Source organism: Papaver somniferum, chromosome 1 (genome assembly GCF_003573695.1).
Source record: "Papaver somniferum cultivar HN1 chromosome 1, ASM357369v1, whole genome shotgun sequence".
NCBI lineage: Eukaryota > Viridiplantae > Streptophyta > Magnoliopsida > Ranunculales > Papaveraceae > Papaver > Papaver somniferum.
In genome coordinates, this window is record NC_039358.1 from 4,214,776 (window position 1) to 4,229,415 (window position 14,640).

The following is a 14,640-nucleotide window of genomic DNA, read 5'->3' on the forward strand; positions in this document are numbered from 1 at the left end:
TTAAATAAAAGGGTAAAAGTCTTTTTATTAACGAAATGATCAAAATGAGAATGCATCAACAAAACAAAATACAGGAAGAAAGGCGCGTAAAGTCAGAACCTTCTCAAGAAAGCAGAAAAGAAAATGAAAAAGAAAAAATCACGAAAAAAAAAAGATTACAGTTACCAACTCATTCATAGTATTTCACCCGGATATTCTATACTCTTCACACCATCGTTCTTATAAATCTTCATATCAGTCATTTGATTCATTTTCCCTCAAAAAGTTGAAATCTCCATCTGGTCAAAGTAAAAGCCAGAAGGGCCGTCAGAAGGCAACAATGCCAACATAACAGGTGCTCTAGCACCTTCTTCAAGGGTTAAGTTTCCTCTATGGAATGAAAGATCTGTTTTAACCAAACCAGGGTGAACAGCGTTAACATGCAAAGTTGGGAATTTCCTTGCTAAAATTCGAGTGTAGGCGATCACAGCAGCTTTCGAGACTTTATACGCAGATACTAATACAGGCCATCCATTAGTCTTCAGCGTACCCTCCTTAAAATCTATTAAGTACTTTTGCATAAGCTCGTCTAATTTCTCATTTGTTAAGCAATGAACCTCATTTAACTCCTTTTTGATCATCTCACCCGGGATAAACTGAGACAGTAAATACAACAAAGTGTATGAACAATTTGTCTACGTACAATAATACACTATATAAACCACTAAGAATTTTTATGTTGGCTATTAATTACCTGCAGTTCACCATATACGGAGGCCATGTTCACTATTCTTGCTGAATTGGAGAGTTGAAGAAGAGGAAGCAGCGCTTCAGTTACTCTTTTGGTAGCATAGTAATTTGTTTCCATGCATTGTTTTGCTCTCTCGTAATTCTCCTTAACGGCTTCCGCCATCAACTTGGCAATCTCATCCGTCTCCTGTTCCAACAACTTGCTCTCATCTTTCTCCTGCTTGACAACACTAATAATCAATCCTTCTTTTACCATCAAGAACTTAAAGATGATAAGACATGTATATTTCATGAAGACTTACTTCGCCATATCGAGAGTGCAAGTCTTTCATAGCCTCCTCATTAATTTCTAGAGTTACTCCATTGTCTCCTGCATTATTTACCTGCTCAATATTGAATATTGGGAGCACCAAATTTGCTAGCTAGTTCTAATTACTTTCATACATGAACTCAATCACAAGCCAAAAATAATAAAAATGAAATGGTCGATTCTTGTTTTTATCCTTACCAGGATGTCAAGTTTTTGGAAACGGGTTTTGATGAAATCAGCTAATGAAGCAACACTAGTGGCATCATTTACATCAAGCTGGTGAAAAATGACATCAGTTAGTCCTGACTCTTTAAGAGCTTTAACAGCTCTAGTTCCGTTGTTTTCATCTCTAGCAGTCAATACGACAGTGATGCCATTAGAAGCAAGCTGACGACATATCTCTAGTCCTATTCCTTTATTAGCTCCTGTAACAACTGCACACCTGAAAGGACATTTAGACACATGAAAAAAGTTTTTTTAGGTTGGGAAGTGAATGTGTAGTCATTTAAGGAAACCGAAAAATTGAAGATAAGACTTGCCTCGTTTCAGCTACAGTAGAGTTGGTTTCTTCCATTGTTTGCGTGAGAGAGGCCGCTTTGAACAGGAGATAAGAGATAGAGAGGTCTTTGTCTGGATGTGTCCAAGCTTTCCATATGTCCGGAATATTTAAGGTGAACATAGCAGATGTTGACTTCACAGAAAAGACTAGAAGTTGAGAAACAAGCAAAATTGCTAGTTGGTCGTAGAAAGTCGGTTAGGAATTCAAAAAGTATAACTCGTATAATACAATGAGGGATTAGTAAGACTGGTAAGTAGAGAGTTGAGTCAGGGAAAGAGCCAAGATTCTCTGGTGGTGGTGGTGGGACAAATATGTCTGTTGGCCAACAAAATGTTAGTAGTTTCAAGGCAAGCCGTGTTAGTAGTAGTTTTTAAGACAAACAGTGAAACAACGATTCGTTGGAAAACAATTAATAAAAAAATAATTTTTTAAGGTTTTAATAAAAAATTATAATTTATTGTTTTATTTTGTGAATGAAACTTTTTAGTCCCACATCGTGAAGTTTCCAATTTTTAGTAGTTTTAAGAAACTATATAAAGCTTTTAGTCCCATATCGGGGAGTTTTTCTTCTTAAGTTGTATTTGTCAATTATATAAAGAAATTCACTACTTTTGTAAAATCTATGGGAAAGGGGTTGCTCTATATTTTAGAGGGACCCCTAAGGAAAAATATTTTATAGCGGTTTTTAAGCATTCGCGATTTTCCTTAACGGTTTTTTCGGAGTTGCCAAGCTCAAGTTGAGCATCTACTACATATACTAGTAGTAGGTGTATTAGGGTGTTTTATCCTGGAGATATCCGTCCTGTGAGGGCTATAGCATCACTCTTGAGTGTAGCCGGGCACTAATGTCTTAAGGACAGCGTGTTGAACACGTGACTCACTCTATTTTCCAAAGTTTTGCCTTGTTGCTGTTGCGGAGATACGGGGAGCTTGTTCGTTTCGTCAAAGCAATCACTTCCATTATAAAAGAGCTAAGTATCAATAACTTTTGCTTATTTGATTTTTCTTTGTTTTTAATTATTGCACCCAACACGATTGTAATTGTATAAATAGCCAACGCGGCTTGTAAATCATGGAGAATTTACATTTCACAAATATATTTATCTCTTATGTCTGATATTCTTTAGTTGTTCATCCATTTTATTCCAAAAAACCTAAATATTATTCTATAAAATTCTTATTCAAGGATTAAAGGATTGTTAGGTCGAGTAGCTGAGAATCAAAGCATACTACACAACAGTTGATTGTAAACGTTAATACTCATCTGAAGGTAACTAGAGACTTTTAGTCATCTTCACTCATAGTTTGCAAGAGATGGCCTGGCTTTCGGCTCTAGTTTTCTCAAACCTTTCTGATGGCCGACTTTGCTGACCATTTATTCTATGATATAAAGATAAAAGTATTCATACTGGAAAATGGATGCACCGACATGATGATAACAACTATTCCACACAGATGATCATGAAGAATTGTAACCAGTCATTCTCCAAATGTCAGGCACCCATGATGATAAAGAATTGTAACCAGTGGTGTAAGAATTGTAACCAGTGGTGCTCCGAATGTCAGGTACATTTTAAAACTACACAATTTGAATGATAGCAGTTGCAGCAACTTGTTAATAACTTATCCCCAGGTAATATATAACATGCAATCGAAAAATAAAATAAAATAACATGCAATCATTAACATGCTTTTCAAGTATGAATCACAGGTACATACAACTGACGGTCAGTCATGGGCAACAAAAACATCATAGCAACATGATACCCAATAATAAGTAGACCTTCTCATAAAACATTTAGTTTGAGATTTTTGCGGCAAACGGATTTAACAAAAGGTGAAATTTTGTGTATCACCCCAGTGTACACAAAAATTCCAAAATAGGTAAGCATGACCAAAAGGGCAAGAAATGACCATAAAAACCGTCTATATCCCGAAAATGATAAAGTACACAACTGCACGATGAATGCAGTAAGGACATTTTCTGCAGTGCAGTAATAATTCGTTTGAAATATCAACTAGTCATCTGAACTCATTTTCACTGGTCAACACTACCCAGTCAACAATACATTTTTCGATCGCCCAGTGAGAGTACTCTCCCGTCCTTGGCTAGTCAACAGTATTCAGTCAACAGTCAACATAACGCTGGGTTTGTCAACTGGACTCTATGAGTCTCGGCGGATCAAAACCGTTACAAAAAGTCTACTGTGAAGATAAAAAAGATATAATATCGTTACCAAAAGTCCAAAATGTTGTTTTTGGAATATTTAGCTGAACAGTGTGTGACCGGAATGTAATCCTAATGCTTTTGATTGTAAGTTTGTTCATTATGTCCTTTGGAAAGAAAATTTGGAATCGACCCTCTCACACGCAGACAAACATATAACACATCTGAAATTGGACACATTCATGTGATATAAAACAATGTTGTGTGAACACGTCTTGTGGGGTGGCCCACCATTTTCTGGAATACTCCCGTAAATACTAGGAAAACCGACTAACTAGGAGTGGATAAATCTCACCAACTTAACAGCTAAGTAAGTCATTGTAAAATGTGTAATTTATCCGCCATACCGCCTCAGTAGTTTTGGCTATAAATAGCCATTCATTCTTCCATTTTGTAAGGTAACAGAACCTACCATGAATAAAATCTCATTCTCACAAAACATGTCCCTTGTGATGATTACTGCTATACACTTTAATTAATTAACTGTTCACCTTAGTATGGGTCAGTAGGTAACCACTACGTGAGACTACTTGAACTAGTCTTTAGGGTATCATTACACCACTGTTTGTACAGTACTACTATAGTTCTAACATTTCCCAAAGTTAGTTAGATATAGTAATTCACACAACGTCATCAGCACGGAATAGCTCGGTGTGTACGTGGTGTTCCAGCATTCAATCAAGCTAAAGGAGTGGTTGTCTGTTCCGATCATTTTCAGGCTCCGTTTCGGCGGGTTTGATATTTCTATCACATTTCTTTTAAAATGTCGTCGAATTTAGTTAGTCTGAATTTTATGCCACTTGAGGACTCTGGTGAAAACTATCTCTCATGGGCGCTCGATGCAGAGCTGTATCCGGAAGCGAACAAACTTGGTCATACGATCATTGGGGGAGATTGTACATCAGACGACCGCGCTAGAGCTGTAGCTTACTTGCGCCGTCACCTCTCCCCAACCCTGAAACATGAGGTAGCACACTGTAGAGAACCTCTAAAGTTATGGAGTACCATAAAAGGGAAATATGACCATTTTAAAGTGGTCACCCTGCCAGAAATTCGTGACTAATGGATTCATCCGAGGTTTCAGGATTTTAAATCTGTATCGGCTTACAATTCTGAATTGCATAAAATCGCTGCTCAATTTGAGATGTGTGGTGAGCCGTTGTTAGAAGAATCCAATCTAGAGAAGACGTTAAGTACATTTCATGCTTCGCATATTATACTTCAGCAGTTATATCGGGAACGCCGTTTTACACGATATTCTGATCTTATATGTTGTCTTCTCGTGGCTGAGCAGAATAATGAATTGTTAATTAAAAATCACGAGTCTCGTCCTTGTGGTTCTGCTCCGGTGCCCGAAGTAAATAGAGCATCGTATTCTGGACATGGATATAATCGTGGTAAGCAGGGTTATCGTGGAAAGAAGCATAAAATGTCGGAGGCTATAGGCATAGAAATGCCAACAGCCATCCGTATAACAAAAATGTGGAAGCGAAGCAAGATAAAGGGAAGGGATCGACTTCCAATTCTCAAAAGAAATCTGATAATCCCCCAAGAAAAATGACGAGGGTTGTTATCGTTGTGGTTCTAAAGACCATTGGTATAAATGCTGCCGCGCTGATCTCTGTGAGCCTCACAAGAAAAGGGAAGAAAACATTGAGATGAATTTGGCAGAACACAATATTTCCACTGAATCTCCAAAGTTAGAGGCTTCTGACTACCTACTCGATTTTGAGGGCAATGGATACCAGACTGCTTTTGACCAGTTTGTTGATGGGTTGCTTAGTGTAAATTAAAGTTGTAATATCCCGTTTTTAGTGTGTTACCTTATCTTGTACTTACCTATTTTTGATATTTTTGGCTTGTACTAATTTTTGGGCTTGTATTTGTGTAATATGTATGAATGTATGTAATATACGTGTGTTGCTAAAACTATTTTGTGCAACTATCTTATACCTTCTCTATGTATATAAAAGGGTATGGACTCTGAAAGCAATCCCGATGGTGAATTTTTTGTCTTGTTGATAGTGGGACGAAAAATTCAATATTTCGAAGTGCTAAGTACTTCGTAACCTTGAAAAGGTTCAAGGCTAGTATCACTACCATCAGTGGTTCAGCTAACCTTGTAGAAGGTGCTGGTATAGCTTGTGTCTCATTACCATGTGTTACCATATTCACTATCAATGATGCGTTATATTTCTCCGGATCCCATAGGAATCTGTTGAGTTTTAAAGATATACGCAGTAATGGATACCATATTAAAACGGTTGCTGAGAGGCTTCCAGCTCTCGCTTCTCGGTTGTACCATAGAAATATTCGAAAAATTGAATCTTATTCGGTTGTAGTTTGAAAGTTTTATGACCCGAATACATTTTTGTTGTGGCACAATCAACTTGGACACTCAGGTTCTACTATGATGAGTAGAATTGTTCATACCTGTCAGGGACATCCTTTGCAGAAACTTATGCTTAACAAAGAACTTGGTTGTACTGCTTGTTCTTTAGGGAAACTGATTACGAAACCATCCTTGACAAAAGTGGTTCTGGAATCACCTACTTTCTTGCAAAGAATACAAGATGATATATGTGGTCCAATACATCCCTACAGTGGACCCTTTCAGTATTTTATGGTTCTGGTCGATGCTTTTGCTAAGTGGTCACATGTTTGTTTACTTTCGACACGTAATTTAGAATTTGCTCAGCTCCTTGCCCAGATTATTAAATTAGGTGCTCATTTTCCTGATTATTCTATCAAGTCCATTAGGATTGATGGTGTAGCGGAGTTTTCTTCAAAGGAATTTGATGCATATTGCATGACGTTAGGTATTAAGGTTGAGCATCATGTTGCTCATGTGCATACACAGAATGGTTTAGCAGAATCATTCATTAAACACCTGCAACTCATTACCCGACCTATGCTTATGAAAACTCAGCTCCCTGTTTCTGCTTGGGGACATGCAGTTTTGCACGCTGCTGCACTGGTGCGCTATAGACCTTGTGAAAATAATCGGTATTCTCCTTTACAACATGTGTTAGGTCATCCACCAGACATATCTCACTTGCGTATTTTTGGTTGTGCTGTTTATGTTCCTATTGCATCACCACAGCAGACCAAGTTTGACCCACAACGTCGACTTGGGATATATGTTGGATTTGACTCGCCATCTATAATTCGATATCTTGAACCATTAACAGGGGATGTTTTTACGGCTAGATTTGCAGATTGTCATTTTGATGAGACAGTCTTCCCACCGTTAGAGGGAGGAAGGATACCGCCTGAAGAACGGCGTGAATTATCCTGGTATACACCAGAATTGTCTCATCTTGATGTACGCACAAGCCAGTGTGAAACTGAGGTGCAGAAGATTTTACGTCTTCAAAATATTGCAAATCAAATTCCTGATGCATTTACAGACACAACAAAAATAATGAAAATAGATGTGCCAGCTAAAAATGCTTCATCACGCATTGATGTTCATGTAGGACAATCTGTGGATGTGGCAGCAAACAAGTCATCTGAGGCATGCCGTAAGCGTGGAAGACCAGTTGGATAAAAGGATTCTGCTCCTCGAAAGAGAAAAAGCCAATCCCAATCATTGACTAATAGTGCTCTTGAGGAGACTATTAAAGAAGGATCCAAACTCTCTGAAAATAGATCTCCTGACGAGGAGAATGTCTCGACGGAGACAATGGAACCTCAAAATGAGGAAGCCTCTATTAATTATGCATGCAATAGAGAAGTTTGGGATCGAAGTACAATGATTGTTGACGACATATTTTCATTTACAGTAGCTACTAACATTGCCTTGGATGATGATGGTGTTGAACCACACTCTATAGAGGAATGTCGTCAAAGGGAAGATTGGCCAAAATGGAAAAAGGCAATCCAAGCAGAATTACTTTCTCTCGCTAAGCGCAATGTTTTTGGTACTGCATTCCGAACACCAGAAAGGGTGAGCCCGGTTGGCTGTAAATGGGTGTTTGTGCGCAAGCGAAATGAGAAAAATGAAATCGTTCGCTATAAAGCGAGACTAGTGGCACAAGGTTTCTCACAGAGGCCAGGGATCGATTACAAGGAAACATATTCACCTGTTATGGATGCAATTACCTTTAAGTATTTGATTAGTCTGGTAGTCCATGAAGGACTCGGCATGCATCTAATGGACGTACTGCATATCTGTATGGAAAACTGGATACAAATATCTATATGAAAATCCATGAAGGTTTTCAGCTGCCAGCAGATAAACCATGTCATATGTATTCACTAAAATTAAATCGAGCCTTGTATGGTTTGAAACAATCTGGACGGATGTGGTATAATCGTCTCAGTGAATACTTGTTAAGTCATGGTTATGTGAACAATCCTATATGCCCATGTATTTTCATTAAAAAGGAAAACACTGGGTTTGTCATAATTGATTTATATGTAGATGACATAAATCTTATTGGAACTTCTGATAAAATCTCCAAAGCAAAAAAATGCTTAAAGAAGGAGTTCGAGATGAAAGATCTCGGTAAAGCAAAGTTTTGTCTTGGTCTACAACTTGAGCACTATGAGGGCGGAATTCTTTTCCATCAGTCAGCATATACAGAGAAACTTCTCAAACTCTTTAATATGGAAAAATCGTATCCGCTCAGCACTCCAATGGATGTGAGATATCTTGATCCCAAAAGAGATACATTTCGCCCCAAAGAAGAAAGCGAAACACTCCTTGGTCAAGAAGTACCATACTTAAGTGCCATCGGTGGGTAATTGTATTTAGCTCAGTGTACTAGACCAGACATTTCTTTTGTTGTGAATCTCTTAGCCAGGTACAGTTCTGCGCCAACAAAGAGACATTGGTCTAGAGTAAAACACATTTTCCGCTATCTGCGTGGCACTACGGACATGGGACTATTCTACTCAAAGGACTCAGAGAACTGCTTGAAGATTAAGGGTTACACAGATGTCGGTTATCTTTCAAACACCCACAAAGAAATTTCTCAAACATGATACGTCTTTACAAGCGGCGGCACGACATTTTCATGGCGATCTTGTAAGCAGAGCATGCCAGCTACCTCCTACAACCACTCTGAAATAATTGCTTTACATGAAAAGAGTCGAGAATGTGTGTGACTGCGATCATTAGTCGAGCATGTCAGAAGCTCTTGTGGTCTACTGTCCATTACCAGTGCTCCAACAATAATTTGTGAAGACAACTTAGCTTGCATAGCACAAATTAAAGAAGGCTACATCAAAGGTGATAGGATAAAGCATATTTCGCCAAAACTATTTTACGCTCACTACCTCCAGAAGAACAACGAGATTGAGATCCAGAGGTACAATCTTGTGAGAATTATGCTGATCTCTTCACCAAATCATTACCGACAAAACACTTCCGGAAGCTGGTTTACAGGATCGGAATGCGCCACATATATATGCAGACAAATTGACGGAGATTCTGTTCAGGGGGAGATTTGGACTATAACGTGTTGTACTCTTTTTCCTTCGCCAAGGTTTTGTCCCACTGGGTTTTTCCTTGTCAAGATTTTAACGAGGCAGCATATGCGTGTCCAACACCGTTCTAAGATTTATGTTGTACTCTTTTTTTTTTCTTTGTTCGGATTTTATCCGACTGAATTTTACCGACAATATTTTAATGAGGCAACGTTCTTAGAAATGATGGTTAAAGGGGGAGTGTTGTGTGAACACATCTTGTGGGGGTGGCCTACCATTTTCTGGAATACTACCGTAAATACTAGGAAGACTGACTAACTGGGAGTGGATAAATATCACCAGCTTAACAGCTAAGTAAGTCATTGTAAAACGTGTAATTCATCCTCCTTACCGCCTCAGTAGTTTTGGCTATAAATAGCCATTCATTCTTCCATTTTGTAAGGTAACATAACCTACTATGAATAAAATCTCATTCTCACAAAACATGTCCATTGTGATGATTACTGCTATAAACTTTAATTAATTAACTGTTCACCTTAGTATGGGTCAGTAGGTAACCACTACGTGAGACTACTTGAACTAGTCTTTAGGGTATCATTACACCACTGTTTGTACAGTGCTACTATAGTTCTAACATTTCCCAAAGTTAGTTAGATATAGTAATTCACAAAAACAAAACATAATAGATGAATATTGGAAAAAATTGAATCAGTACAACAGAATTGAGTTCCCAACTAAGTGGGTACACCGCAAAAGGATCTCCATGGGATATGGTTCTGCACGTCCTTGCTAGGATATACATGGAAGACATTCAACCCAAGAAAATGAAAATACATTATTATGAGGAATTATTACAAAATCAATAAGTTTATCAAGACTTGATGACTTCTTGCAAGTGTTGTTTTGGTTATGTGCTTCTTCTTTTCCCGGTTGTATACCATAAAATAACTTGATTTTCTTACCGTTATGACAGCAACACAAGTCTTCAACGTCGTATTCTTCACAATTATTATCTTTCAAGTTATGAAATTGGTACCAGCCAAAACTCTGTTATTTTATATGGATTGGTACCAGTCCTAACAAAACTGGTACCAGCCTTTAGCAATCGTGTTGTTTTTAGACTAGAAATAGACATGATTTCTTTTGATTCTTTTGAGTAGACTTACTGAATTATTTTATGAGACTCTTCCACAATTCATTCGTCAATCAAATCAAATCTTTCTTATCATAACATCTAAATTAGTTCCACAACTATTCTAGTTTGTTTTTATTGATGGAATTTTACTTATCCTGAGATCGTCGTAGCTCCGATAAACAACGAATGCAGCAGATATAATGGAACTGGAAAAAATTGTGAGATTGTCCAAACTGTGAACTATGTCGGAGAATTACGACTATGATTAATTGATAATTATCTAGATCTCAATTTTCCGGTTATAAATGAAAATCGGAAAAGTAAATTTGCACTAATTTAAAAAAAAAATTAACATAATGAATTTTATTAATCAAATTCAACTTAATAAAACACTAACTTGAAGACTCTTGAATAGAATTGGGAAAAACCCTAACTTGTAACCCAAGGAAGGGTGAAAAAACCCATACAGACTCTTAACGCAAAAGTTATTTGGAAAGCAGGACCAAACTACACAAAAAAAGACTCAACCTGCCTTAAAGTTACTTTTTCTTGAAGAGATAATGTGAAATCATCCATTCTTCTCCATTGTTAAATGAGAATTGCACGACATACCCCATAAAGAATGTCTTATATTGAATATTAACTTGGTTCGCTGCTTCTTCACTTCCAAGTCCCGCCGTTAGTGCTTTACTTGCGGCTTCCAAATTTATTTTAAATCTCTTGAACCATTCCTCCCTACAGAGAACACAAGTGCTTGCTAATGTTGAATCTTTAGAGAAAGCAATGGTAATTGCCAATCTTTATTGGGGAGGGAAGCCAAATATACCTAGTTTACATTTTGCTTTCAAAACAACAAAAAATTAATAAAATTTACTTACTGTGAACGTGCCATGTGCATTCCGTTCAACAACCATTGGTCCACGACGGAGACATCATCCTGCAAAAGATACCAACTTGTACATTCAGTAATAAACCAAACTTACTTCCTGAAACTTTTGAACTTCTATATTCATAATCGCTTTGATTGATGTTTGAATGATTTTGGTGTAATTTCACCTGAAAATATAGAAGAGCTGAAGCAGACAGGTAAGTCACGCTCCCTTCCGGAAGTACGTAACTGGTATACCAATCATCCTCATCAAGTGCCTGACAAAAATTCCATGGTATCAAAAAGAAAATTATCAAAAGGTTAAGGAAATTTTGAAGTTTATATTAATTCTAACCTCAAAATGTTGACTAAATGCCTTGTGGCAAAGGTGCACCACAAAAAGGAAACTATCTTCATCTTTCATCCAGTTTGAGATTTTCTTCAGAAACAGCTGAATGTTTTTCATGTGCTACAAATAGGAAAGATTGAGCTAAATGTCAATATATAGCTAACTAAATAATATATTCAACAATGTAAATCATGGAGAATTTTTTTTTTGTCTAAATCACCTCTATGGCTTCAACAACTAATATTCGATCAAATTTCTTCTCATTTTCGAACTCGTGCTTAGTCACATCAGCTAATATAACGTCCACATTTGATAAGCTAAGCTTCCTAAACATTGGAGAAACATCATCAAAATATTATGGACTAATTATTCTTTTGGACAAAAATAAGGATTATTCAAACAGTTGCTTATAATTGATTCGCTAGTGTCTAATTCTACTTACTCTACTTGCAACATAATATAATTTCTTTGCTCGGCGGAATTAGTCAATCCTGTAACATGAGAATTCTTATATTTCTGAGCAATATGAAGAACTAAACCCCCAAAGCCGCAACCAATGTCAAGTATAGTTTGCCCGTCTTTTATTTGTGCTCGTTCGCAGTCCAACTCGTATGCAGCAATCTCTGCTTCGTCTATCGACATGGATTCCTCTTTGAAGTAACAAGCACTGCACCAAAACGAATAATTCGAATATGCATACACTTAAAATCTAGTCACTTTCTCAACATTTCAATATTGGTCTCGGCCGACCTGTGAAAAGAATAATTCCAAATGAAAAGATTAATCAGAGATTTGAATGACCTTTGTTTGAGGGTGCTTCCAAGAGTGGCTGCAACAGCAGCTGTAGGTAATTCATATAGCTCGGTGTTCACAGCCTCCAATTCTCCTGACATCTTCATATCTTTCAAGGCTACAAAAACAAAACCATGACCAATTAGTATTGTGCCTATCTCTATGTGTAATGCGAATAAAAGAATGCAAATCATTGAGAGCATGCAAGTGATGAACATTTTATGAAGGCCATCTCGGAAGCAAGTTGGTCTTGGGGAGTGGGTTTATAACCACATTGCAATCTCTTTTCAAACCGAATTCTAATGAGCTCCTTCAGTTCCTCATCTCCAATTTCTCCCTTCACCAATCTCTCTAATATTTTTGTACCATGTTGATCTTTAGAATCCATTGTAAGCAAGAGTTGATTACAAGATGAGTTCTGAGGATATACAATGATTATAACACTATCCAATGATAGTATACAATATTTATAGAAAAATAAAACTGAACTAATTTTCAACCCCCGATTAAAAAATGTTTAGCGAGAGATGGATAGACTGTTAGTTAACTAAGAAATGAATATCACCAATCCACTACCTCAAGTAGAATAAATATAATACGAACCCATCTCTATCCGAATCTCCTATGTAAGGTAAGGATTCTTTTTGCCTGTTATTCTCTCATTTGGTTCCTTAAATTTCACATTCCCAAATGATGACCTCCCCCTTTTCGCATACATTTTCTTTTTCTTTTTCTTTTTATCGGTAAGGCTAACAACTATGGTTAATCAAATTCAAGATTCAATAATTGACGATATGTCAGCTTGAATAATCTCCCAACGTCCACTATGAATTCAAGTGTCTGTACCTGCTATAAATTGCCAAGAAGCCTGCTAGTCAAGCTCGTATAGAAGGTTCTAGAAGTTTCCACACGTCTTGCCCGTTATAAATTGCCAAGAAGCCCGCTAGTCAAGCTCGTATAGAAGGTTCTAGAAGTTTCCACACGTCTTGCTTTCCAAGTTGTTTGCATGTCAAGTTTATCTCATAATTAGAGTCTACATAAACTATATAAATGCATGTGTTCTAAATCCTAATAAATATGGAATTCTAGGTTAGCTAACTGTAGAATGATTATTGTGATCCGCATATCAGTAAAATATCTCTTTTTACGAGATTCCTCCGTCGATGTAGGATCACTTGTCGAACAACGTTAAATTTTTGTCTACCCTATTTTCTTCAATTGGTTTCCAACCCTAATTTCGCATTATCATCAAATCAATCGTGTTTTGTGTTAGAGCATTGCTCGATCGAACTCGCATGCGTTGCTATGTCAAGCATGTTTGTTAATGTTAGTGATCAAAACTATAAGTCTTGATTTCTAGTCTACTATAGCTAAGTCTCGGACTAGGATAGAAAGTGTAGTTGAGCTCAAGGACTTCATGGCGATTCATCATACAAGAAGAAGAACTACTGAAGGAACCGGTGGAACTTCTCGACAAAAAGATATGTGAAGACTTGAACTTATCTGTCACTCAAAATTCTATTTATTCTATCTCATACTTCTTGAGACAAAAAGTCGTATGCTATATAGACTTAGATTATACACATTTGGTATTTCCAGCCGAGTATACCTCGCTTATCTATATCTCGAAATATGTGTTGGTAAGCGTTTCGCTTCGACCATGTTTATCTTTACCTAGTGACGAAATTCATGATATATTTCAATCACTTTGAAAATTGATTTGACGAGAATTGGTGTAACAACTATAAAACGTCCTCTAAGAATGTTTCAATGGTTGGAATGAGAGTTTAGATTACATAACCAATGATGGACATAAGTATTGTTGTGGAAACACATATGTGCATAAGAATATCCCTTGAACCAAAGTTTGCGAACTTTGTTGATCAAGAGAAACCGAAAGAATGGCTTGTTGCCAAATCCGCGAACAGCCGAACTTCTCATCCCGAGAAATTCTGCTGGAGTTCACAAACTTGTTGCGTGAGTACCAATCCGCGAACCAGCGGAAAGTCTTTGCCGAGATTTTCTGCTGGAGTTTGTAAACTCTGCCCGGTTGCTTAAGTCCGCGAACCTAGTGTGCGAACTTAAGAAGGTTATATATCTGAAGATGATTTCTGAACTTAAACTTATAAAGACTAAGGAATGCAATTTGCAAACTGTGGCTATAAAGTTCATGAATCAATTCGAGTGAATGAAATCATCTTTGCTTCAATTGTGTCTTGTGTAGTACATAAGATTTCC

At 37.2% G+C, this 14,640-nt stretch overlaps 2 protein-coding genes across 2 annotated transcripts; both read right to left on the reverse strand.

Annotated features, from left to right (window-relative positions):
• On the reverse strand, positions 1–1,662 carry LOC113325158 (salutaridine reductase-like). The gene is made up of 5 exons (XM_026573379.1): positions 1,579–1,662; positions 1,238–1,481; positions 1,032–1,112; positions 734–946; positions 1–635 (listed from the first exon to the last, which is right to left on the reverse strand). Exons 1-5 carry the CDS (start codon positions 1,611–1,613, stop codon positions 258–260), a joined length of 951 nt encoding a protein of 316 aa, XP_026429164.1. The 5' UTR covers positions 1,614–1,662; the 3' UTR covers positions 1–257.
• Positions 1,663–10,728: 9,066 nt separating this feature from the next.
• LOC113277829 (N-methyltransferase 4) lies at positions 10,729–12,846 on the reverse strand. The gene is made up of 8 exons (XM_026526816.1): positions 12,619–12,846; positions 12,412–12,520; positions 12,053–12,277; positions 11,831–11,936; positions 11,617–11,730; positions 11,450–11,539; positions 11,272–11,330; positions 10,729–11,128 (listed from the first exon to the last, which is right to left on the reverse strand). Exons 1-8 carry the CDS (start codon positions 12,788–12,790, stop codon positions 10,933–10,935), a joined length of 1,071 nt encoding a protein of 356 aa, XP_026382601.1. The 5' UTR covers positions 12,791–12,846; the 3' UTR covers positions 10,729–10,932.
• Positions 12,847–14,640: the final 1,794 nt, after the last annotated feature.

Excerpts from the sequence above, each read along its gene's own strand:
- LOC113325158 (XM_026573379.1), bottom strand. The coding sequence starts at position 1,613 with ATGGAAGAAACCAACTCTACTGTAGCTGAAACGAG. Across the intron at positions 1,113-1,237 it reads TCCAAAAACTTGACATCCTG|GTAAATAATGCAGGAGACAA; the intron begins GTAAGGATAAAA and ends AATATTGAGCAG. Across the intron at positions 636-733 it reads CCGTATATGGTGAACTGCAG|TTTATCCCGGGTGAGATGAT; the intron begins GTAATTAATAGC and ends TTACTGTCTCAG.
- LOC113277829 (XM_026526816.1), bottom strand. The coding sequence starts at position 12,790 with ATGGATTCTAAAGATCAACATGGTACAAAAATATTAGAGAGATTGGTG. Across the intron at positions 12,278-12,411 it reads GGAAGCACCCTCAAACAAAG|TGCTTGTTACTTCAAAGAGG; the intron begins GTCATTCAAATC and ends GTTTTGGTGCAG. Across the intron at positions 11,129-11,271 it reads ATGCACATGGCACGTTCACA|GGAGGAATGGTTCAAGAGAT; the intron begins GTAAGTAAATTT and ends TGTTCTCTGTAG.